Below are 27085 nucleotides of genomic sequence, written 5' to 3' on the forward strand. Positions count from 1 at the left end.
GACACAGGAAGCAATGCAGCCCAAGAGGCAGTTTTTCAGTTTCTGAAGAGCTCACTTCAGCTCAAACAAATACAATAGCCATTTGTTTTTACCAAAATAAGTCTTCACCTGCTCTGTCAAAAACATGTGCTGCACCATGTCTCCAGACTTCATTCACTTCCTGTGGGTGGCCCCCAAGAAACACAAAACGGGGGTTTAAATACATGCAGCTCAAGTCACATGGCCAGGCATGCAAATATGTCACAGCTATGCAGTGGGAAACCGTCATTCAGGGCGGGTGGGGAAGTGCCCCACCTGTTTGAGCCGCCCCACCTGTGTAGCTAAATATATATATACATAATTATATATATATACAGTACCAGTCAAAAGTTTGGACACACCTACTCATTCCAGGGTTTTTCTTAATTTTTTACTATTTTCTCCATTGTAGAATAATAGTGAAGACATCAAAACTATGAAATAACACATATGGAATCATGCAGAAACCCAAAAAAGTGTTAAACAAATCAAAATATATTTTATATTTGAGATTCCTTAAAGTAGTCACCCTTTGCCTTGATGACAGCTTTGCACACTCTTGGCATTCTCTCAACCAGCTTCATGAGGAATGCTTTTCCAACAGCCTTGAAGGTATATTGTATCCAAGAAAGTAATACTAAGTGTATGTTCTGTAGATGTGGGTGGTGTATAATGTAGGGAGAAATATGTTTTGAACGGTCATCCAACTCGGAATTCCAAGTCGGAAACTCAGGCCTCTTTCTAGAGCTCCGCCCTGAAGATCACTAACGTCATCATGATTCAGCCTTATTTTTTTCTGAGTTCCCAGTTGTCTTGAAAGCACCATAAATCCAGAGAATGATAGACTTTGATGACAGTTTGATGACAAAATGTTCCCAAGATGGACCGCTGTGCCACCTTCCTGTTCAAGTGAGTCCAAAAATGTATTGTATGCAGTTGCATAAATGATGTAATATCCCAGGGAGATATGTATACCGTAGCTAATAAAGTATTACAAAGTGTATGTTGTGTAGTAAGCTGTTAGTAGCCCATGTGCATCACCCTAATAATTTGGTTCATTTCCCCCTCAGAACTTAGCCTACTGTTCTGACTTGGTGGTGCACATAGCTTACAGCCTGTTTTAGAGAAATGTCATTATCAAATATTGTAAGAGCTTTCATTGTCTGTTTATATAGCCCATTTATTTATTCTACAGTTCTGACTTGGTATACAGAGAGAATACTGTAAGAACAGCCCATGTTCTGAGTTCTGTCGCTGTACATTTCAAAAGTGCTGAACAAATAGTTATATTGACTATGTCCGTCCTAGCTCGCTCATTAATGTCTTAATCGAAATAACGGATTGCCTCTTATCCACTCGTCATCCCCTTATGCCATAGTTTGTACATCTCAATAGTCATTAGAAAGCACATTAGTTTAAGCAAGTCAGCCATATCAGCTATGTTTTTTTAAAAGGTAGTAGTAAATGAGGCTGAATGAACTGTTTTGCTGCCAGACAAGGCTCCGCTGATAGCCAGGTATAACAGTGGTAAGGTGTTGGGACTCTGCTGTTGGGACTCTGCTGCTGGGACAACTTCACGTAGGCCCTAACAGTTTGTGGGCACCATTATAGTCCAATTAATGTATTGTTTAGTGTTGTGTAGTGGCTTTGCTGGCATGCATTGAAAAATCTTTTGGTTGAATTTGCCCCAACAAGATTTACATAATAAAATCGCCACTGAACCTGTGACACTTCAGTATTATAATTGTTAAAGATGTAGACGCAGGCTATTTCCTTTCCAGATATAATTTGCATATTGGTCCCTGATTTATAGTGTTTGTATTATGCCATCACAAGGTGTGGTGGTGGTGTAATCGTCAACTCAACAGCTGTTTCCCATGATGCACAGTGGCAGTCGCCCAAATCAATTATTCCACTTCCACCCTCAATTCTGTATCACTCATCAGACGTGTGAAAAGGTATCAACCTCACTCTGCTGTCCTGTTACCTCCAGATGCATCACACACCACATGGACTGTGGGACACAGCCTGGATGAGTCACACAAATTGCACCCTTTTCCTTATTTAGTGCTTATATAGCCTGATAGGCCCTGGTCAAAAGTAGTGCACTATAAAGGGAGTAGGGTGCCATTTGGGATACAGTTCCTGTCTGTCTGGAAGGAAGTTGCATCCGCCTTCTGTTGTCTGTATGGGACCTCGGTGTTGTACTGTAACTCCCCCACAGCAGACAGTGTGGTTAAATACCTTTTCACACCAATTTCCCCTCTGAAAATAACACATCTTCAGAAACCTACAATCAAAAAGTTCATATTTATCTCCATTCCTACTTATTGGGATGTATAAACACCTCTACTACCTAACTATACCTCTACCTGCCTAACTATACCTCTACCTGCCTAACTATACCTCTACTACCTAACTATACCTCTACCTACCTACCTATACCTCTACTACCTAACTATACCTCTACTACCTAACTATACCTCTACTACCTAACTATACCTCTACCTGCCTAACTATACCTCTACTACCTAACTATACCTCTACCTGCCTAACTATACCTCTACTACCTAACTATACCTCTACTACCTAACTATACCTCTACTACCTACCTATACCTCTACTACCTAACTATACCTCTACCTGCCTACCTAACTATACCTCGACTACCTAACTATACCTCTACCTGCCTAACTATACCTGTACTACCTAACTATACATCTACCTACCTAACTATACCTCTACCTGCCTAACTATACCTCTACCTGCCTAACGATACCTCTACCTACCTAACTATACCTCTACCTGCCTAACTATACCTCTACCTACCTAACTATACCTCTACCTGCCTAACTATACCTCTACTACCTAACTATACCTCTACCTACCTAACTATACCTCTACCTGCCTAACTATACCTCTACCTGCCTAACTATACCTCTACTACCTAACGATACCTCTACCTACCTAACTATACCTCTACCTGCCTAACTATACCTCTACTACCTAACTATACCTCTACTACCTAACGATACCGCTACCTACCTAACTATACCTCTACCTGCCTAACTATACCTCTACTACCTAACTGTACCTCTACCTGCCTAACTATACCTCTACTACCTAACTATACCTCTACTCCCTAACTATACATCTACCTACCTAACTATACCTCTACAACCTAACTATACCTCTACTACCTAACTATACATCTACCTACCTAACTATACATCTACCTACCTAACTAAACCTCTACAACCTAACTATTCCTCTACCTGCCTAACTATACCTCTACCTACCTACCTAACTATACCTCTACTACCTAACTATACCTCTACCTGCCTAACTATACCTCTACCTGCCTAACTATACCTCTACTACCTAACTATACCTCTACCTACCTAACTATACCTCTACTACCTAACTATACCTCTACTACCTAACTATACCACTACCTACCTAACTATACCTCTACCTACCTAACTATACCTCTACCTGCCTAACTAAACCTTCACCTGCATAGATGTGGGTGGTGTATAATGTAGAAAGAAATATAACTTTTAACTTTTCTGAAACTTTCCTCTGATTGGCTTTAGAGCTGAAACCAGTCTATTGTCTCTCCCACCGTCACACCTGGCGCTGCTCTGGAGGTGAGATTTTCGCCACCTCAGGTGTGGAGAAATTGTCGCTTCTTTTCTGTCACCCCCCCTTTTCCAAAACAACACAAGTGTTCTGTATAACAAACGACACAAACAAACTGTGAATTGCAACAAGAAGAACTGAAGTTTGGTAGAAAAGAGAAAGTTATTTTAACGTTCATGGATGTGTGACTTTCCTAAAATGGACACCGTACATCTGAAATGTTGTATTATAAGGTACAGGATACATTCTGTGCAGTCAGGCTTGTATTTCTTTATTGTCATTCTCTTCTACCTAGACAGGGGAAGAGCCGTGACAAGAAACCCTGTGGCCTCTCTGACACATCTATCTTGGGGAACATGTCGTAAGGTGGGGAGGTCGACCGGGAGAACATCCTGGAGCAGACCGGGAGTCTCAGAGTCCGCCTCTCCCCGCTGGCCTCGCCTGAGTCCAACCTGTAGCGGAGACGCCTCAGTCTGGAAAGGAAGGAGGACCTGAAAGAGACCCTTCTCCCCCTCCCTTGGCATTGGGAATGTTGGAATGGGAACATTTGGAATTTACTGGAAGTCTGAGTCCCGATGGTGCTCCCTGCTGTAGATGTCTCCTCCAGGGGACCCTGACGGGAGTTGTGTCCTCGTCCTGGGTCCAGCAGACACTCCCTGGCCTCCTGGCCGTCCTCCAGGTCTCCAGTCTCACAGGTGAGGATGGATGCAGGGAAATAGGATACTGATCTGATGTTATTGCTGCACTCTGGGTTGGGTAGATGGAAGGGAAAGAGAGAAGGTGGGAAAGAGAGTTTTCCACTTGTCTATTGTCTGGATGTAATTCTGGTGATCTCTCTGTTTTCTGTTCTCCATCAGAGCTCAATGCTTTAATGCAAAACACACTACACTACTGTCCCTCCTTATCGCTATCAAATGATATGAAAGTATACAATTGCGAAAGTGATCAAGCAAATCTATTTAAAAAAAAAAGACTGACAAATACTTTCTAAGAGACAAAACCACTAAGAGACAACTCTACCAACTGTGGCCCAGTTGGTAGAGCATGGTGTTTGCAACGCCAGGGTTGTGGGTTCGATTCCCATGGGGGGCCAGTATGAAAAAGAATGTATGAAATGTATGCATTCAATACTGTAAGTCGCTCTGGATAAGAGTGTCTGCTAAAATGTAAATGTAAAATGTACAAAGACATCATACCAGCTGTAGTGATGCTGACGCAGTCTGAGCTGTCTGCTGGTACAGATGGTGGTGGAACTGAGTCCAGCACTCCAGAATTCTCCTCTCCACAAGATGGATGGTTTGGCTCCCAATGCTTTACCACCGGCTGCACACACAATGGACACAGTACTCAACACACCAACCCCAACACAATGGAGAGGGCCAGTCACTCACTACTCAACACACCAACCCCCAACACTGTTCTATTCTATTCTAGAACTGCCGTCATGTTCCTGTCTTAAAGGACTGACCTGAACAGAAGGTGGTAAGCAGTGTGTGTCACTCTCCCAGCTGATGTGGCTCTTGGTGCAGATGGAGGATGAGGGTTGGAAGTGGGATTGGGATTGAGGCTGGGTGAGGGAGTGGGAGGGAAGGTTGGAGGGCTGGGAGAGGCTTGTGGAGTGGGAGAGAATGGTGGAGGGTTGGGAGTGGGAGAGGGATTTGGTCTGGGTGAGGGGTTGGGAGTAGGTCTGGGTGAAAGATTGGGAATGGGTTTGGGTGACAGGTTGGGAGTGGGATGGAAGGCAGCTACTCTCTCTGTACAGCCTGAAAGACACTTCCACATGTCCACGCTTCTTTAGCTTCTTCCTCGGCTCAGAATTGAGGACATACCACCTGAAGAAAAAAAAAAACCTGTTTTCTTGCTCTTCTTTTGTGAGTAGTTCACAGGTCACAGCTTTAAATGTATGTTTTGAATGAGCTATAGAGGTATAATCTCTATAGCGTACAGTATGCCACCAGATTGGGTAAATCATATACATTACATCCTGTACATTACATTTTTATATATTACTGGTCATCTGTAGCTCAGTACGTAGAGCATGGCTCTTGCAACGCCAGGATAGTGGGTTCGATTACCGGGTCCACCCATATGTTAAAAATGTATTCACGCATGACTGTTGGATAAAAGGTATATATTTACATTACATCAGTTGAAATCAGTTTTTCTCAACTCACTCTTTGTTCCCGTCCTTCTTCTTGACAACATCCTCCAGCCTGAAGCTCACAGTTCCCAGGAACTTATCAGGCAGGGCCAGTAGGGAGCGTCGGTGGTGGATGGTCAGGGTCAGGGCTGCGGCGGTGGCATCCCGGGGGGCCGAGGAGGGCAGGGGGAAGGTGAGCTCACAGTTCCAGTGGGGGGTCAGGGTATCGTGGATGACAGGGGTGGTGATTCTCCTCTGCCCCAGCTGGAGGATAGCGTAAGGGTTGCTGCCCCCATGAAAGGTCTTAGCTCTGAGGCCAGTGGCCCTCAACACAGTCACAGCCAGGTGGGAGGGTGGACCTTCCCTGTACACTGAAGTCACTGCCAGATTGGCCTGTGCTCTACTCCCCTCACTCTCCACCACAGGACCTGATGACATCCTGCAGGGGATGAGGGTTAGAGTTAGGGTCAGGAACCCTACTGTATGTACAGTATCTTATAACTCATCATTCCAAATTGTGAATCAATCTGTGTTATTATTATTCTGTCTAGTCTTCTGTTTTCATTCCTGTGTTTGGCTCCCCCAACAGCCGATGCTGAATGACTCCGGAACTGTAATAACAGGAGTTATTGATGTCATAATGGATGTTCTTAAGAAGGAAGATTCTCCATGGTTCTACCTGAGGTTTAATATTCTGTGTTCATTGAGTAATAGGGATATTAATAGCTTTCTGTTCTCATACACACCATCCCAAGACTGATATATTTTTTATCCATAGATAACAATCTCCAGCTCTTGTGAGTTTTGGTTAACCAGTTGCCACAACATTGTCTTGAACAACCTCTGAAAACATCACTTCAAAATCACCTGCTGATTGAAATATGATTTCAGAAATGAGGTTGTAATGTGTAAACAATAATTAGTCATACCAGTTTCATGTCCATCTGTCTCTTAGCTAAATGGTGTAGCCACAAAAAGAAAGTTAAACCTCACACTGCATCACACAAATACACTAATTAGTTGCTAGTGAAGCTGTTGAAAGAACAAGGCATTTTGGATATAACAGACAGGATACAGCTGAAAACCTTCCATCCTGTTTCACATTGTTTGGAAACCTACAGTAGATTTGATAATAAATAGTTCACTGGTTGTGTTTATGTGTTAATAAACACCTCGGCTGGCCAGGCACTGCAATATTGCATACCTGATGCCCTTCCCAATCCTCCCGTTTATAAATGTGTCTTTGTCAGTGTGATCTTATAGTAGTAGTAGGCTCTGTATGTGTGACAAAATCCCCCCACCCCTCCCCTTGCCTCCTGTCCCAGTCCTCATCTTGGAGCAAAACCCTGCCAAGCCAGGACACCGGAAGAACACTGGTCTGTTGTGGTTGGATGACGCTCAATGATCAAATCTCAGACCGCCATAGTAAGAAGAAAAAAGCAAAATGAGCGTTTAGGCGCTAGTGTGAATTGCCTTTCGCACCAGACAGATTTTTGTCTCCCCATTATGGTTCCAGCTAGCGTTCTTAGTGCTGATTCTCTCAGCGCGTTGTGTGGATTGCACATGCTCCCTCTGTCTAATGAGGCAGCATTAGCCAGAGAGAAGCAGTAATTAGACCAAGCGTCAGAGACGAGGAGTCAGGGACAGATGGCATGCAAAGACAAGTCTCTCTACCCTTTCTCCTCAGACTTCTTGTCCCTCTCTCAGAGGGGAGACAGACGTGTCACTTGTCATTCTAACCTGCAGTTTGTCATCTGTTGATAGTAATGTAAGGGTGTACAATGAGATGGTATGTGAGTAATTACTCGCTTGTCTTGTCTGTGTTTTTATATGCTTAGCCTGTTCAAGAAAACTGTAGTATGTGTAAAGTATAGGCCTGCTGTTTGTACATTAGGGTGCAGTCTGGAAATGCAACATTTCTAGCTGTAGCGAGGTGTTGATTGGCAGCGATCAATCATGAATTTTGAGAATACATTTACCAGTAGCTAAACACATTTCTCTCTCAGGTGTTATTGACGCTGATTCCTAATGAACAAATGTATCAGTCTGTGATTCAGGTTTCTTCACCAGTTCAGTTGAGGGAAGTCTCTATTAATAATACATGCTCTGTGACAGCGCTACTGAACCCTGTTAGAGTCTCTAGTTATGACTGTACATAATGAGCCAGCCAGCCCAGGATCTGCCTTGCGTCCCAAATGGCACCCTATTCATAGGGTCCTGGTCAAAAGAAGTGCACTATGTAGGGAATAGGGTGCCATTTGGGACAAAATCCGGGACACTGTCACACTTCAACGTGTGTTTTATTAGTGTATTGTTTATGGTCATTTATTGTTCATGTATTGAAATATTGCAACGTGTTCTGAGTTCGCAACCGTAGCACATTGAGTTAATTAGACTGTTCAGAATTGTGTTTGCGAAAAAAAGAAGTGAGTGGAATGTTGTTGACAGCCAATCAACATCTCACTTCAGTACAGAACAGTGTAAATAGTATGACAAATGAATGTATGACAAAATATTCCAAGCCATGCATGTTGATTGCATCATTATCATATAATTGTGGATTCATGGGAATCACACCAATAACAAAACTACTTGAACTTCCGTAGAAGACATTTACTTTATTCAATAAAACTGTTTGTACTGATGATACAAAGGTTATATCAATGTCTAATGTACAGAGCTGTATTATAACTATAATAAATCTAACCCTAGCTTCATGTCCAAACACCGGCTCAACCCAAACCCCAGACATTACCCTAACACCAACCTTAACCCTAGACATTACCCTAACACCAACCTTAACCCTAGACATTACCCTGACACCAACCTTAACCCTAGACATTACCCTAACACCAACCTTAACCCCAGACATTACCCTAACACCAACCTTAACCCTAGACATTACCCTGACACCAACCTTAACCCTAGACATTACCCTAACACCAACCTTAACCCCAGACATTACCCTAACACCAACCTTAACCCTAGACATTACCCTGACACCAACCTTAACCCTAGGCATTACCCTAACACCAACCTTAACCCTAGACATTACCCTAACACCAACCTTAACCCTAGACATTACCCTGACACCAACCTTAACCCTAGACATTACCCTAACACCAACCTTAACCCCAGACATTACCCTAACACCAACCTTAACCCTAGACATTACCCTAACACCAACCTTAACCCTAGACATGACCCTAACACCAACCTTAACCCCAGACATTACCCTAACACCAACCTTAACCCTAGACATTACCCTAACACCAACCTGAACCCTAGCCATTACTCTAACACCAACCTTAACCCTAGCCATTACCCTAACACCAACCCTAACCCTGAGACTAAAACTGTAATAAGTTAATTGTCTATGTGGAATTCTGATATATACAGTTGAAGTCGGAAGTTTACATTCACTTTAGCCAAATACATTTAAACATTCGTGACATTTAATCCGAGTAAACATTCCCTGTCTTACGTCAGTTAGGATCACCATTTTATTTTACGAATGTGAAATGTCAGAATAGTAGTCGAGAGAATGATTTATTTCAGCTTTTATTTCTTTCATCACATTCCCAGTGGGTCAGAAGTTTACATACACTCAATTAGTATTTGGTTGCATTGCCTTTAAAGTGTTTAACTTGGGTCAAACGTTTCGGGTAGCCTTCCACAAGCTTCCAACAATAAGTTGGGTGAATTTTGGCCCATTCTTCCTGACAGAGCTGGTGTAACTGAATCAGGTTTGTAGGCCTCCTTGCTCGCACACGCTTTTTCAGTTCTGCCCACAAATGTTCTATGGGATTGAGGTCAGGGCATTGAGATGGCCACTCCAATACCTTGACTTTGTTGTCCTTAAGCCATTTTGCCACAACTTTGGAAGTATGCTTGGGGTCATTGTCCATTTGGAAGACTCATTTGCGACCAAGCTTTAACTTCCTGACTGATGTCTTGAGATGTTGCTTCAATATATCCACATAATTTTCCTCCCTCATGACGCCATCTATTTTGTGAAGTGCGCCAGTCCCTTCTGCAGCAAAGCACCCCCACAACATGATGCTGCCACCCCCGTGCTTCACGGTTGGGATGGTGTTCTTCAGCTTGCAAGCCTCCCCCTTTTTCCTCCAAACATAACGATGGTCATTATGGCCGAACAGTTCTATTTTTGTTTAATCAGACCAGAGGACATCTCTCCAAAAAGTACGATCTTTGTCCCCATGTGCAGTTGCCAACCGTAGTCTGGCTTTTTATGGCGGTTTTGGAGCAGTGGCTTCTTCCTTGCTGAGCAGCCTTTCAGGTTATGTCGATATAGGACTCGTTTTACTGTGGATATAGATACCTTTGTACCTGTTTCCTCCAGTATCTTCACAAGGTCCTTTGCTGTTGTTCTGGGATTGATTTGCACTTTTCGCACCGAAGTACGTTCATCTCTAGGAGACAGAACACATCTCCTTCCTGAGAGGTATGACGGCTGTGTGGTCCCATGGTGTTAATGCTTGCATACTATTGTTTGTACAGATGAACGTGGTACCTTCAGGTATTTGGAAATTGCTTCCAAGGATGAACCAGACGTGTGGAGGTCTACATTTTTCTTTCTGAGGTCTTGGCTGCTTTCTTTTGATTTTCCCATGAGCAAAGAGGCACTGAGTTTGAAGGTAGGCCTTGAAATATATCCACAGGTACACCTCCAATTGACTCAAATCATGTCAATTAGCCTATCAGAAGCTTCTAAAGCCATGACATCATTTTCTGGAATTTTCCAAGCTGTTTAAAGGCACAGTCAACTTAGTGTATGTAAACTTCTGACCCACTGAAATTGTGATACAGTGAATTATAAGTGAAATAATCTGTCTGTAATCAATTGTTTGAAAAATTACTTGTCATGCACAAAGTAGATGTCCTAACCTACTTGCCAAAACTATAGTTTGTTAACAAGACATTTATGGAGTGGTTGAAAAATGAGTTTTAATGACACCAAACTAAGTGTATGGAAACTTCTGACTTCAACTGTATATAGCTCCCGCACCTGGTCCCCCTAGCTGTCCCTGTCTCAGGGGTGCACCTGGTCTCCCTAGCTGTCCCGGTCTCACGGTACACCTGGTCCCCCTAGCTGTCCCTGTCTCAGGGGTGCACCTGGTCCCCCTAGCTGTCCCTGTCTCAGGGGTGCACCTGGTCCCCTCGCTGTCCCTGTCTCAGGGGTGCACCTGGTCCCCTTAGCTGTCCCTGTCTCAGGGGTGCACCTGGTCCCCCTAGCTGTCCCTGTCTCAGGGGTGCACCTGGTCCCCTTAGCTGTCCCTGTCTCAGGGGTGCACCTGGTCCCCCTAGCTGTCCCTGTCTCAGGGGTGCACCTGGTCCCTTAGCACACGCACATGCACACACACACCTCTCCAGCCTCTGACAGCACCTAAATGAAGGACCAGTTCACACTGCAGCAGACTCCCTCCATTTCACACCTTGACTGAAGCCTTCTGAATCAGCACACTGAGGATTCAATGATCCCTGTGCTTGTGTGTGTTTAATGGTCCCTCCCTTACTCCCCTCCGGAGACGCCTTCCAAATCCTGACAGCCTTTCTTTCTTTGGCTTTCTAGTGTTGCATTTTTTCTTCCCTCTTTGTCAGTGCTCCTCCACCCACCCTCCCCCCTCGTCACTGAGCAGTTCAGTCAAATTCTTAGAGTCTACATATTCTTATAGTCTATATATTCTTATATACTTCAGCATATTCTTATAGTCTACATATTCTTATAGTGTACATATTCTTATAGTCTACATATTCTTGTAGTCTACATATTCTTGTAGTCTACATATTCCTATAGCCTTCAACATATATTTATAGTCTACACATTCTTATAGTCTACATATTCTTGTTGTCTACATATTCTTGTAGTCTACACATTCCTATAGCCTTCAACATATATTTATAGTCTACACATTCTTATAGTCTACATATTCTTATAGCCTACATATTTGTGTAGTCTTCATATTCTTATAGTCTACATATTCTTGTAGTCTACACATTCTTGTAGTCTACATATTCTTATAGTCTACATATTCTTACAGTCTACATATTCTTGTAGTCTACATATTCTTGTAGTCTACATATTCCTATAGCCTTCAACATATATTTATAGTCTACACATTCTTATAGTCTACATATTCTTGTTGTCTACATATTCTTATAGTCTACATATTCTTATATCCTTCAACATATTCTTATAGTCTACATATTCTTATAGTCTATATATTCTTATAGTCTACATATTCTTATAGTCTACATATTCTTATAGTCTTGTATATTCTTATAGTCTACATATTCTTATATCCTTCAACATATTCTTATAGTCTACATATTCTTATAGTCTATATATTCTTATAGTCTACATATTCTTATAGACTACATATTCTTATAGTCTACACATTCTTATAGTCTATATATTCTTATAGTCTACATATTCTTATAGTCTACACATTCTTATGGGCTACATATTCTTATAGTCTACACATTCTTATAGCCTATATATTCTTATAGTCTACATATTCTTATATCCTTCAACATATTCTTATAGTCTATGTATTCTTATAGTCTACCTATTCTTATAGTCTACATATTATTATAGCCATCATATTCTTATAGTCTATATATTCTTATAGTCTACACATTCTTATAGTCTACATATTCTTATAGTCTACATATTCTTATAGTATACATATTCTTATGGTCCACATATTCTTATAGTCTACATATTATTATAGTCTTCAGCATATTCTTATAGTCTATATATTCTTATAGCCTACACATTCTTATAGTCTACATATTCTTATAGTCTACATATTCTTATAGTCTACATATTCTTATAGTATACATATTCTTATGGTCTACATATTCTTATAGTCTACATATTCTTATAGTCTTCAGCATATTATTATAGTCTGTATACTCTTACAGTCTACCTATTCTTATAGTCTACATATTATTATAGCCATCATATTCTTATAGTCTATATATTCTATAGTCTACACATTCTTATAGTCTACATATCCTTATAGTCTACATATTCTTATGCTCTACATATTCTTATAGTCTATATATTCTTATAGCCTTCAGCATATTATTATAGTCTATATATTCTTATAGTCTACACATTCTTATAGTCTACATATTCTTATAGTCTACATATTCTTATAGTCTACATATTCTTATAGTCTTCAGCATATTCTTAAAGTCTATATATTCTTATAGTCTACATATTTTTTATATCCTTCAGCATGTTCTTATAGTCTATATATTCTTATAGTCTACATATTCTTATAGCCTTCAGCATATTCTTATAGTCTATATATTCCTATAGTCTACATATTCTTATAGTCTACATATTCTTATGGTCTACATATTCTTATAGTCTATATATTCTTATAGCCTTCAGCATATTATTATAGTCTACACATTCTTATAGTCTACACATTCTTATAGTCTACATATTCTTATAGTCTACATATTCTTATAGTCTACATATTCTTATAGTCTTCAGCATATTCTTAAAGTCTATATATTCTTATAGTCTACATATTTTTATATCCTTCAGCATGTTCTTATAGTCTATATATTCTTATAGTCTACATATTCTTATAGCCTTCAGCATATTCTTATAGTCTATATATTCCTATAGTCTACATATTCTTATATCCTTCAACATATTCCTATAGTCTATATATTCTTATAATCTACATATTCTTAAAGTCTACATATTCTTATATTCTATATATTCTTATAGTCTACATATTCTTATAGTCTACATTTTCTTATAGTCTACACATTCTTATAGTCTATATATTATTATAGTCTACATATATTTATAGTCTACAGATTCTTATAGTCTACATATTCTTACAGTATACATATTCTTATGGTCTACATATTCTTATAGTCTATATATTCTTATAGTCTATATATTCTTATAGCCTTCAGCATATTCTTATAGTCTATATATTCTTATAGTCTACATATTCTTATAGCCTTCAGCATATTCTTATAGTCTATATATTCTTATATCCTTCAGCATATTCTTATAGTCTACATATTCTTATAGTCTACATATTCTTATAGTCTACACATTCTTATAGTCTACACATTCTTATAGTCTACATATTCTTATAGTCTACATATGCTTATAGTCTATATATTCTTATATCCTTCAGCATATTCTTATAGTCTACATATTCTTACAGTCTACATATTCTTAAAGTCTACACATTCTTTTAGTCTACACATTCTTATAGTCTACATATTCTTATAGTCTACATATTCTTATGGTATACATATTGTTATAGTCTATATATTCTTATAGTCTACATATTCTTATAACCTTCAGCATATTCTTATAGTCTACATATTCTTATAGTCTACATATTCTTATAGTATACATATTCTTATGGTCTACATATTCTTATGGTCTACATATTCTTATAGTCTTCAGCATATTCTTATAGTCTATATATTCTTATAGTCTACATATTCTTATAGTCTACATATTCTTATAGTCTACATATTCTTATGGTCTACATATTCTTATAGTCTACATATTCTTATAGTCTTCAGCATATTCTTATAGTCTATATATTCTTATAGCCTACACATTCTTATAGTCTACATATTCTTATAGTCTACATATTCTTATAGTATACATATTCTTATGGTCTAAATATGTTTATAGTCTACATATTCTTATAGTCTTCAGCATATTCTTATAGTCTATATATTCTTATAGCCTTCAGCATATTGTCATAGTCTATATATTCTTATAGTCTACCTATTCTTATAGTCTACATATTACTATAGCCATCATATTCTTATAGTCTATATATTCTTATAGTCTACACATTCTTATAGTCTACATATTCTTATAGTCTACATATTCCTATAGTCTACATATTCTTATAGTATACATTTTCTTATGGTCTACATATTGTTATAGTCTACATATTCTTATAGTCTTCAGCATATTCTTAAAGTCTATATATTCTTATAGTCTACATATTTTTATATCCTTCAGCATGTTCTTATAGTCTATATATTCTTATAGTCTACATATTCTTATAGCCTTCAGCATATTCTTATAGTCTATATATTCCTATAGTCTACATATTGTTATTTCCTTCAACATATTCCTATAGTCTATATATTCTTATAATCTACATATTCTTATAGTCTACATATTCTTATATTCTATATATTCTTATAGTCTACATATTCTTACAGTCTACATATTCTTATAGTCTACACATTCTTTTAGTCTACACATTCTTATAGGCTACATATTCTTATGGTATACATATTGTTATAGTCTATATATTCTTATTGTCTACATATTCTTATAACCTTCAGCATATTCTTATAGTCTACATATTCTTATAGTCTACATATTCTTATAGTATACATATTCTTATGGTCTACATATTCTTATTGTCTACATATTCTTATAGTCTTCAGCATATTCTTATAGTCTATATATTCTTATAGCCTACACATTCTTATAGTCTACATATTCTTATAGTCTACATATTCTTATAGTCTACATATTTTTATAGTATACATATTCTTATGGTCTACATATTCTTATAGTCTACATATTCTTATAGTCTTCAGCATATTCTTATAGTCTATATATTCTTATAGCCTTCAGCATATTGTTATAGTCTATATATTCTTATAGTCTACCTATTCTTATAGTCTACATATTATTATAGCCATCATATTCTTATAGTCTATATATTCTACACATTCTTATAGTCTACATATTCTTATAGTCTACATATGCTTATAGTCTACATATTCTTATAGTATACATATTCTTATGGTCTACATATTCTTATAGTATACATATTCTTATAGTCTTCCGCATATTCTTAAAGTCTATATATTCTTATAGTCTACATATTTTTTATATCCTTCAGCATGTTCTTATAGTCTATATATTCTTATAGTCTACATATTCTTATAGTCTATATATTCTTATAGTCTATATATTCTTATAGTCTATATATTCTTATAGCCTTCAACATATTCTTATAGTCTATATATTCCTATAGTCTACATATTCTTATTTCCTTCAACATATTCCTATAGTCTATATATTCTTATAATCTACATATTCTTATAGTCTACATTTTCTTATAGTCTACACATTCTTATAGTCTATATATTCTTATAGTCTACAGATTCTTATAGTCTACACATTCTTATAGTCTATATATTCTTATAGTCTACATATTCTTATGGTCTACATATTCTTATAGTCTACACATTCTTATAGTCTATATATTCTTATAGTCTACACATTCTTATAGTCTACATATTCTTATAGTCTACATATTATTATATTCTACATATATTTATAGTCTACAGATTCTTATAGTCTACATATTCTTATAGTATACATATTCTTATGGTCTACATATTCTTATAGTCTATATATTCTTATAGTGTAGATATTCTTATAGCCTTCAACACATTCTTATAGTCTATATATTCTTATAGTCTACATATTCTTATAGTCTACATATTATTATAGTCTACATATATTTATAGTCTACAGATTCTTATAGTCTACATATTCTTATTGTCTACATATTCTTATAGTTTACATATTCTTATAGCCTTCAGCATATTCTTATAGTCTATATATTCTTATAGTCTACATATTATTTTATCCTTCAGCATATTCTTATAGTATACATATTCTTATGGTCTACATATTCTTATTGTCTCCATATTCTTATAGTCTTCAGCATATTCTTATAGTCTATATATTCTTATAGCCTACACATTCTTATAGTCTACATATTCTTATTGTCTACATATTCTTATAGTCTACATATTTTTATAGTATACATATTCTTATGGTCTACATATTCTTATAGTCTACATATTCTTATAGTCTTCAGCATATTCTTATAGTCTATATATTCTTATAGCCTTCAGCATATTGTTATAGTCTATATATTCTTATAGTCTACCTATTCTTATAGTCTACATATTATTATAGCCATCATATTCTTATAGTCTATATATTCTACACATTCTTATAGTCTACATATTCTTATAGTCTACATATTCTTATAGTCTACATATTCTTATAGTATACATATTCTTATGGTCTACATATTCTTATAGTCTACATATTCTTATAGTCTTCAGCATATTCTTAAAGTCTATATATTCTTATAGTCTACATATTTTTTATATCCTTCAGCATGTTCTTATAGTCTATATATTCTTATAGTCTACATATTCTTATAGTCTATATATTCTTATAGTCTATATATTCTTATAGTCTATATATTCTTATAGCCTTCAACATATTCTTATAGTCTATATATTCCTATAGTCTACATATTCTTATTTCCTTCAACATATTCCTATAGTCTATATATTCTTATAATCTACATATTCTTATAGTCTACATTTTCTTATAGTCTACACATTCTTATAGTCTATATATTCTTATAGTCTACAGATTCTTATAGTCTACACATTCTTATAGTCTATATATTCTTATAGTCTACATATTCTTATGGTCTACATATTCTTATAGTCTACACATTCTTATAGTCTATATATTCTTATAGTCTACACATTGTTATAGTCTACATATTCTTATAGTCTACATATTATTATAGTCTACATATATTTATAGTCTACAGATTCTTATAGTCTACATATTCTTATAGTATACATATTCTTATGGTCTACATATTCTTATAGTCTATATATTCTTATAGTGTAGATATTCTTATAGCCTTCAACACATTCTTATAGTCTATATATTCTTATAGTCTACATATTCTTATAGTCTACATATTATTATAGTCTACATATATTTATAGTCTACAGATTCTTATAGTCTACATATTCTTATTGTCTACATATTCTTATAGTTTACATATTCTTATAGCCTTCAGCATATTCTTATAGTCTATATATTCTTATAGTCTACATATTATTTTATCCTTCAGCATATTCTTATAGTCTATGTATTCTTTTTTCCTTCAACATATTCTTAAAGTCTACATATTCTTATAGTCTATATATTCTTATATCCTTCAGCATATTCTTATAGTCTACATATTCTTATAGTCTACATATTCTTGTAGTCTACACATTCTTATAGTCTACACATTCTTATAGTCTACATATGCTTATAGTCTATATATTCTTTTATCCTTCAGCATATTCTTATAGTCTACATATTCTTACAGTCTACATATTCTTATAGTCTACACATTCTTTTAGTCTACACATTTATATAGTGTATATATTCTTAGGTTATACATATTGTTATAGTCTATATATTGTTATAGTCTACATATTCGAATAGTCTACATATTCTTATATCCTTCAGCATATTCTTATAGTCTACATATTCTTATAGTCTACATATTCTTATAGTCTACACATTCTTATAGTCTACACATTCTTATAGTCTATATATTCTTATAGTCTATATATTCTTATAGCCTTCAGCATATTCTTATAGTCTACATATTCTTATAGTCTATATATTCTTATAGCCTTCAACACATTCTTATAGTCTTTATATTCTTATAGTCTACACATTCTTATTGTCTATATATTCTTATAGTCTACGTATTCTTATAGTCTACACATTCTTATTGTCTATATATTCTTATGGTCTACATATTATTGTAGCCTTCAACATATATTTATAGTCTACATATTCTTATAGTCTACAAATTATTTTAGCCTTCATACAATATCAATTTAGATCATACAAGGGACAAACCCTGCCTTAAATTATGGAGATCTTTACATTTTTCAGTTAAGTGTCTGCACCTGCTATCCTTTCAAATTCATTTCCAAATGTTACAGTTGGGCATTTAGGTTCCTGCAAGAACCCCCACCAACATTTACAGTAAGGGTTGTGATTCACTGTAAGCGTTGGAGAACTCAGTAATAGTCCCGTGTAGCTCAGTTTGTAGAGGATGGTGTTTGCAGCGCCAGAGTTGTGTGTTTGATTCCCACGGGGACCAGTAGGAAAAAAAAACATTATTAAAATGTATGCAGTCACTTCTGTAAGTTGCTCTGGATAAGAGAGTCGGCTAAATGATGTAGACTATAAGAATATGAAGGCTATAAGAATATGTAGACTATAAGAATATGAAGGCTATAAGAATATGTAGACTATAAGAATATGTACACTATAAGAATATGTAGACTATAACAATATTCTGAAGGCTATAAGAATATATAGACTATAAGAATATATAGACTATAAGAATATATAGACTATAAGAATGTGTTGAAGGCTATAAGAATATATAGACTATAAGAATATGTAGACTATAAGAATATGTAGACTATAAGAATGTGTAGACTATAAGAATGTGTAGACTATAAGAATATGTAAACTATAAGAATGTGTAGACTATAAGAATGTGTAGACTATAAGAATATGTGGACTATAAGAATATGTAGACTATAAGAATATGTAGACTGTAAGAATATATAGACTATAAGAATATGTAGACTATAAGAATATATAGACTATAAGAATATATAGACTAGAAGAATGTGTTGAAGGCTATAAGAATATGTTGAAGGATAGCTGTTTTGGGTGCAGATGACTGATGTGCTCGCTTTTTTGTCTGTCTGCAGGTGTACAGACGAGGAGGCATACAAAGGTATGTCAATTGTTATGTTTGTAAGGATCGACACTGGTAGACGAGAAGCAGGTACAGGGAGTGAACATTTACCACTCGAGCGCCAGAGAGGGAGAGCCGGAGCAGGCGTGACAATGTTATACAGATCACATGTACCATCCTCCTCCCTTACCTCTTCAATGAATATGGACAAGGTGTGTATACTTTTCATTCACATTTACCACAAAAAAACAAGGTATGAATACTGTCATGTGCATGTTTTTTTAAAACATCTGTATAATTACTATTTTTTGGTGATTCACTGACTTCACCCTCCCTACACCTCTGATGAATATAACATGAAACCTGTTTGATCACCGTGCACTGCAAAATCATTCTGGCTGTGGATACGGAGAACAACACATTATCATCAACACATGAACATTACCACACAAGAGGATATATCCATTATACTTGGGGCTCTGCTGGGAGTTCAACTCATATTTTGATGTTTTTATTTTGCTTTGTCACTAAAATCATAATAAACAGTGACAAGTAAAATATTGTGTTATTGTTGTTATTGTTGTTATTGTTGTTATTGTTGTTATTGTTATGGGTATTATTAATAATAAAAAATGAACCCCAAAAGGTTCTTCAAAAGGTTCTTCGAAGAACTTATAGGGGTTCCCCCACAGTTTCAATTTGAAGTACCCCTAAAGGAAACTCCAGGAATATTTTCTTTTTAGAAGTGTACACAATCTTCTGCACTCGGCGGTTGCGTTCTGTGAGCTTGTGTGGCCTACCACTTCGCAGCTGAGCCATTGTTGCTCCTAGACATTTCCACTATAACAGCACTTACAGTGGACCGGGGAAGCTTCAGCAGGGCAGAAATTTGATGAACTGACTTGTTGGAAAGGTGGCATCCTATGATGGTGCCACGTTGAAAGTCACTGACCTCTTCAGTATGGGCCAGTCTATAGTCTACTACCAATGTTTGTCTATGGAGATTGCATGGTTGTTTGCTCGATTGTCAGCAACGGGTGTGGCTGAAATAGCCTAATCCACTAAGTTGAAGGTGTGTCCACATACTTTTGTTGTGTATGTGATCTTACGACGGTGGTGTGGCGGTACCAATACCAGCGTGTGATCATCAGCTCCTGGGACTGCAGGAGGTGTGTGTGTGTGTGTGGGTACCAGTGCCCACTACCCAGAGTGCCATGCGGCAGCAGGACCTGCCCAGCCCGCTCAGCTTTGGCACCTCAGCTGCCAGCCAGGCCTGCTGATGAAGAGAATGTATGTGTGTTTGTGTGATGAAGAGAAGGTGTGTGTGTGTGTGTGTTTGTGTGATGAAGAGTAGGTGTGGAGTGAGAGTTAGTATCTGATAATGAAGCTACCTTGTTGTCACCACAGATTGTTCGCTCAGGGCCTTCCGTTGAAGGAGTCTGCCTGCTGCAGAGCACCAGCAAGTGCATGCACACACACTCACACACCAGCCTCCACCACGTCCCCCTCTCCCCTCCACCACCCCGGGGCTTGGCACCTCTAGCAGGGACAGGAAGGTATTTGTACCATGCTCCCTTCAATCACCACCCAACACCCAGATCCTGCTGTTCACTGCAAATAATAGTATTTCGCCTGATGACTGATTTGAGATTTTCCATTTTCCCCCATGCTTTTTCTATCTACCTTTCTCCAGTGTTCTATAGAGTCCCCAGTGTTCCATAGTGTCCCCAGTGTTCCGTAGTGTCCCCAGTGTTCCGTAGTGTCCGCAGTGTTCCGCAGTTTCCCCAGTGTTCCGATGTGTCGCCAGTGTTCCGTAGTGTCCCCAGTGTTCCGTAGTGTCCGCAGTGTTCCGCAGTTTCCCCAGTGTTCCGATGTGTCGCCAGGGTTCCGTAGTGTCGCCAGTGTCCCCAGTGTTCCGTAGTGTCCCCAGTGTTCCGTAGTGTACTCAGTGTTCCGTAGTGTTTCCCAGTGTTCCATAGTGTACGCAGTGTTCTGTAGTGTACCCAGTGTTCCGTAGTGTCCCCAGTGTTCCGTAGTGTCCCCAGTGTTCCGTAGTGTCCCCAGTGTTCCGTAGTGTTCCGTAGTGTTCCCAGTGTTCCGTGGTGTCCCCAGTGTTCCGTAGTGTCCCCAGTGTTCCGTAGTGTCCCCAGTGTTCCGTAGTGTCCCCAGTGTTCCGTAGTGTACACAGTGTTCTGTGGTGTCCCCAGAGTTCCGTAGTGTTTCCCAGTGTTCCGTAGTGTCCCCAGTGTTCTGTAGTGTCCCAGTGTTCCGTAGTGTTCCCAGTGTTCCGTGGTGTCCCCAGTGTTCCATAGTGTTCCGTAGTGTCCCCAGTGTTCCATAGTGTTCCGTAGTGTCCCCAGTGTTCCATAGTGTTCCGTAGTGTCCCCAGTGTTCCGATGTGTTGCCAGTGTTCCGTAGTGTCACCAGTGTACCCAGTGTTCTGTAGTGTACCCAGTGTTCCGTAGTGTCCCCAGTGTTCCGTAGTGTCCCCAGTGTTCCGTAGTGTTTCCAGTGTTCTGTGGTGTCCCCAGTGTTCCGTAGTGTCCCCAGTGTTCCGTAGTATACCCAGTGTTCTGTAGTGTTCCCAGTGTTCCGTTGTGTTGCCAGTGTTCCGATGTGTTTCCCAGTGTTCCGATGTGTTTCCCAGTGTTCCGATGTGTTTCCCAGTGTTCCGATGTGTTTCTCAGTATTCCGTAGTGTTTCCCAGTGATCCGATGTGTTTCCCAGTGTTCTGATGTGTTTCCCAGTGTTCCGATGTGTTTCCAAGTGTTCTGTAGTGTTCACAGTGTTCCGTAGTGTTGCCAGTGTTCCGATGTGTCGCTAGTGTTCCGTAGTGTTGCCAGTGTCCCCAGTGTTCCGTAGTGTCCCCAGTGTTCCGTAGTGTCCCCAGTGTTCCGTAGTGTACCAAGTGTTCCGTAGTGTACCCAGTGTTCCGAAGTGTTTCCCAGTGTTCTGATGTGTTTCCCAGTGTTCTGTAGTGTTTCCCAGTGTTCCGATGTGTTTCCCAGTGTTCCGTAGTGTCCCCAGTGTTCCGTAGTGTCCCCAGTGTTCCGTAGTGTTCACAGTGTTCCGTGGTGTCCCCAGTGTTCCATATTGTACCCAGTGTTCCGTAGTGTCCCCAGTGTTCTGTAGTGTCCCAAGTGTTCCGTAGTGTCCCCCAGTGTTTTGTAGTGTCGCCAGTGTCCCCAGTGTTCCGTAGTGTCCCCAGTGTTCCGTAGTGTACCCAGAGTTCCGTAGTGTCCCCAGTGTTCCGTAGTTTTCCCAGTGTTCCGTAGTTTTCCCAGTGTTCCGTAATGTCCCCAGTGTTCCGTAGTGTCCCCAGTGTTCCGTAGTGTCCCCAGTGTTCCGTAGTGTTCCCAGTGTTCCGTAGTGTCCCCAGTGTTCCGTAGTGTCCCCAGTGTTCCGTAGTGTCCCCAGTGTTCCGTAGTGTTGCCAGTGTTCCGTAGTGTCCCCAGTGTTCCGTAGTGTCCCCAGTGTTCCGTAGTGTTGCCAGTGTTCCGTAGTGTACTCAGTGTTCCGATGTGCTTCCCAGTGTTCCGATGTGTTTCTCAGTGTTCCTTTGTGTTTCCCAGTGTTCCGATCTGTTTCCCAGGGTTCCGATGTGTTTCCCAGTGTTCCGATGTGTTTCCCAGTGTTCCGATTTGTTTCCCAGTGCTCTGTAGTGTTCCCAGTGTTCCGTAGTGATGCCAGTGTTCCGATGTGTATCCCAGTGTTCCGATGTGTTTCCCAGTGTTCTGATGTGTTTCCCAGTGTTCCGTAGTGTTTCCCAGTGTTCTGTAGTGTTTACCAGTGTTCCGTAGTGTCCCCAGTGTTCCGTAGTGTACCCAGTGTTCTGTAGTGTACCCAGTGGTCCGTGGTGTTACCAGTGTTCCGTAGTGTCCCCAGTGTTCCGTAGTGTACCCAGTGTTCCGTAGTGTCCCCAGTGTTCCGTAGTGTTTCCCAGTGTTCCGTAGTGTTTCCCAGTGTTCCGTAGTGTCCCCAGTGTTCCGTAGTGTACCAAGTGTTCCGTAGTGTACCCAGTGTTCCGTAGTGTTCCCAGTGTTCCATTGTGTTTCCCAGTGTTCCGAAGTGTTTCCCAGTGTTCCGATGTGTTTCCCAGTGTTCCGTAGTGTCCCCAGTGTTCCGTAGTGTCCCCAGTGTTCCGTAGTGTCCCCAGTGTTCCGTGGTGTCCCCAGTGTTCCGTGGTGTCCCCAGTGTTCCGTATTGTACCCAGTGTTCCGTAGTGTCCCCAGTGTTCTGTAGTGTCCCAAGTGTTCCGTAGTGTCCCCCAGTGTTTTGTAGTGTCGCCAGTGTCCCCAGTGTTCCGTAATGTCCCCAGTGTTCCGTTGTGTACCCAGTGTTCCGTGGTGTCCCCAGTGTTCCGTAGTTTTCCCAGTGTTCCGTAGTGTTGCCAGTGTTCCATAATGTCCCCAGTGTTCCGTAGTGTCCCCAGTGTTCCGTAGTGTTCCCAGTGTTCCGTAGTGTACCCAGTGTTCCGTAGTGTTCCCAGTGTTCCGTAGTGTTCCCAGTGTTCCGTGGTGTCCCCAGTGTTCCATAGTGTTCCGTAGTGTCCCCAGTGTTCCATAGTGTTCCGTAGTGTCCCCAGTGTTCCATAGTGTTCCGTAGTGTCCCCAGTGTTCCGATGTGTTGCCAGTGTTCCGTAGTGTCACCAGTGTACCCAGTGTTCTGTAGTGTACCCAGTGTTCCGTAGTGTCCCCAGTGTTCCGTAGTGTCCCCAGTGTTCCGTAGTGTTTCCAGTGTTCTGTGGTGTCCCCAGTGTTCCGTAGTGTCCCCAGTGTTCCGTAGTATACCCAGTGTTCTGTAGTGTTCCCAGTGTTCCGTTGTGTTGCCAGTGTTCCGATGTGTTTCCCAGTGTTCCGATGTGTTTCCCAGTGTTCCGATGTGTTTCCCAGTGTTCCGATGTGTTTCTCAGTATTCCGTAGTGTTTCCCAGTGATCCGATGTGTTTCCCAGTGTTCTGATGTGTTTCCCAGTGTTCCGATGTGTTTCCAAGTGTTCTGTAGTGTTCACAGTGTTCCGTAGTGTTGCCAGTGTTCCGATGTGTCGCTAGTGTTCCGTAGTGTTGCCAGTGTCCCCAGTGTTCCGTAGTGTCCCCAGTGTTCCGTAGTGTCCCCAGTGTTCCGTAGTGTACCAAGTGTTCCGTAGTGTACCCAGTGTTCCGAAGTGTTTCCCAGTGTTCTGATGTGTTTCCCAGTGTTCTGTAGTGTTTCCCAGTGTTCCGATGTGTTTCCCAGTGTTCCGTAGTGTCCCCAGTGTTCCGTAGTGTCCCCAGTGTTCCGTAGTGTTCACAGTGTTCCGTGGTGTCCCCAGTGTTCCATATTGTACCCAGTGTTCCGTAGTGTCCCCAGTGTTCTGTAGTGTCCCAAGTGTTCCGTAGTGTCCCCCAGTGTTTTGTAGTGTCGCCAGTGTCCCCAGTGTTCCGTAGTGTCCCCAGTGTTCCGTAGTGTACCCAGAGTTCCGTAGTGTCCCCAGTGTTCCGTAGTTTTCCCAGTGTTCCGTAGTTTTCCCAGTGTTCCGTAATGTCCCCAGTGTTCCGTAGTGTCCCCAGTGTTCCGTAGTGTCCCCAGTGTTCCGTAGTGTTCCCAGTGTTCCGTAGTGTCCCCAGTGTTCCGTAGTGTCCCCAGTGTTCCGTAGTGTCCCCAGTGTTCCGTAGTGTTGCCAGTGTTCCGTAGTGTCCCCAGTGTTCCGTAGTGTCCCCAGTGTTCCGTAGTGTTGCCAGTGTTCCGTAGTGTACTCAGTGTTCCGATGTGCTTCCCAGTGTTCCGATGTGTTTCTCAGTGTTCCTTTGTGTTTCCCAGTGTTCCGATGTGTTTCCCAGGGTTCCGATGTGTTTCCCAGTGTTCCGATGTGTTTCCCAGTGTTCCGATTTGTTTCCCAGTGCTCTGTAGTGTTCCCAGTGTTCCGTAGTGATGCCAGTGTTCCGATGTGTATCCCAGTGTTCCGATGTGTTTCCCAGTGTTCTGATGTGTTTCCCAGTGTTCCGTAGTGTTTCCCAGTGTTCTGTAGTGTTTACCAGTGTTCCGTAGTGTCCCCAGTGTTCCGTAGTGTACCCAGTGTTCTGTAGTGTACCCAGTGGTCCGTGGTGTTACCAGTGTTCCGTAGTGTCCCCAGTGTTCCGTAGTGTACCCAGTGTTCCGTAGTGTCCCCAGTGTTCCGTAGTGTTTCCCAGTGTTCCGTAGTGTTTCCCAGTGTTCCGTAGTGTCCCCAGTGTTCCGTAGTGTACCAAGTGTTCCGTAGTGTACCCAGTGTTCCGTAGTGTTCCCAGTGTTCCATTGTGTTTCCCAGTGTTCCGAAGTGTTTCCCAGTGTTCCGATGTGTTTCCCAGTGTTCCGTAGTGTCCCCAGTGTTCCGTAGTGTCCCCAGTGTTCCGTAGTGTCCCCAGTGTTCCGTGGTGCCCCCAGTGTTCCGTGGTGTCCCCAGTGTTCCGTATTGTACCCAGTGTTCCGTAGTGTCCCCAGTGTTCTGTAGTGTCCCAAGTGTTCCGTAGTGTCCCCCAGTGTTTTGTAGTGTCGCCAGTGTCCCCAGTGTTCCGTAATGTCCCCAGTGTTCCGTTGTGTACCCAGTGTTCCGTGGTGTCCCCAGTGTTCCGTAGTTTTCCCAGTGTTCCGTAGTGTTGCCAGTGTTCCATAATGTCCCCAGTGTTCCGTAGTGTCCCCAGTGTTCCGTAGTGTTCCCAGTGTTCCGTAGTGTACCCAGTGTTCCGTAGTGTTCCCAGTGTTCCGTAGTGTCCCCAGTGTTCCGTAGTGTCCCCAGTGTTCCGTAGTGTTGCCAGTGTTCTGTAGTGTCCCCAGTGTTCCGTAGTGTCCCCAGTGTTCCGTAGTGTACTCAGTGTTCCGATGTGTTTCCCAGTGTTCCGAGGTGTTTCTCAGTGTTCCTTTGTGTTTCCCAGTGTTCCGATGTGTTTCCCAGTGTTCCGATGTGTTTCCCAGTGTTCCGATGTGTTTCCCAGTGTTCCGATGTGTTTCCCAGTGTTCCGATGTGTTTCCCAGTGTTCCGATTTGTTTCCCAGTGTTATGTAGTCTTCCCAGTGTTCCGTAGTGATGCCAGTGTTCCGATGTGTATCCCAGTGTTCCGATGTGTTTCCCAGTGTTCCGTAGTGTTTCCCAGTGTTCCGTAGTGTTTACCAGTGTTCCGTAGGGTCCCCAGTGTTCCGTAGTGTCCCCAGTGTTCCGTAGTGTTTACCAGTGTTCTGTAGTGTCCCCAGTGTTCCGTAGTGTACCCAGTGTTCCGTAGTGTACCCAGTGGTCCGTGGTGTTGCCAGTGTTCCGTAGTGTCCCCAGTGTTCCGTAGTGTACCCAGTGTTCCGTCGTGTCCCCAGTGTTCCGTAGTGTTTCCCAGTGTTCCGTAGTGTTTCCCAGTGTTCCGTAGTGTACCCAGTGTTCCGTAGTGTACCCAGTGTTCCGTAGTGTTCCCAGTGTTCCGTTGTGTTTCCCAGTGTTCCGAAGTGTTTCCCAGTGTTCTGATGTGTTTCCCAGTGTTCCGTAGTGTTCCGTAGTGTTTCCCAGTGTTCCGATGTGTTTCCCAGTGTTCCGATGTGTTTCCCAGTGGTCCGATGTGTTTCCCAGTGTTCTGTAGTGTACCCAGTGTTCCGTACTATTGCTAGTGTTCCGTAGTGTTGCCAGTGT

The 27085-nt window shown here is 40.4% G+C and overlaps 1 protein-coding gene across 1 annotated transcript; it reads right to left on the bottom strand.

The window, feature by feature from the left end:
* Window positions 1-3926: 3926 nt before the first annotated feature.
* LOC106612250 (uncharacterized) lies at window positions 3927-6238 on the bottom strand. Its single transcript, XM_014213245.3, has 4 exons — window positions 5835-6238; window positions 5129-5492; window positions 4857-4983; window positions 3927-4407 (listed from the first exon to the last, which is right to left on the bottom strand). The coding sequence occupies exons 1-4, from the start codon at window positions 6236-6238 to the stop codon at window positions 3938-3940; spliced, it is 1365 nt and encodes a 454-aa protein (XP_014068720.2). The 3' UTR covers window positions 3927-3937.
* Between the last annotated feature and the right edge of the window lie 20847 nt (window positions 6239-27085).

The sequence above is a fragment of the Salmo salar genome, chromosome 09 (assembly GCF_965601325.2).
Source record: "Salmo salar chromosome 09, fSalSal1, whole genome shotgun sequence".
Lineage (NCBI taxonomy): Eukaryota > Metazoa > Chordata > Actinopteri > Salmoniformes > Salmonidae > Salmo > Salmo salar.

Excerpts from the sequence above, each read along its gene's own strand:
- LOC106612250 (XM_014213245.3), bottom strand. The coding sequence starts at position 6,238 with ATGTCATCAGGTCCTGTGGTGGAGAGTGAGGGGAGTAGAGCACAGGCC. Across the intron at positions 4,984-5,128 it reads GCTTACCACCTTCTGTTCAG|CCGGTGGTAAAGCATTGGGA; the intron begins GTCAGTCCTTTA and ends TTGTGTGTGCAG. Across the intron at positions 4,408-4,856 it reads CGTCAGCATCACTACAGCTG|AGTGCAGCAATAACATCAGA; the intron begins GTATGATGTCTT and ends TACCCAACCCAG.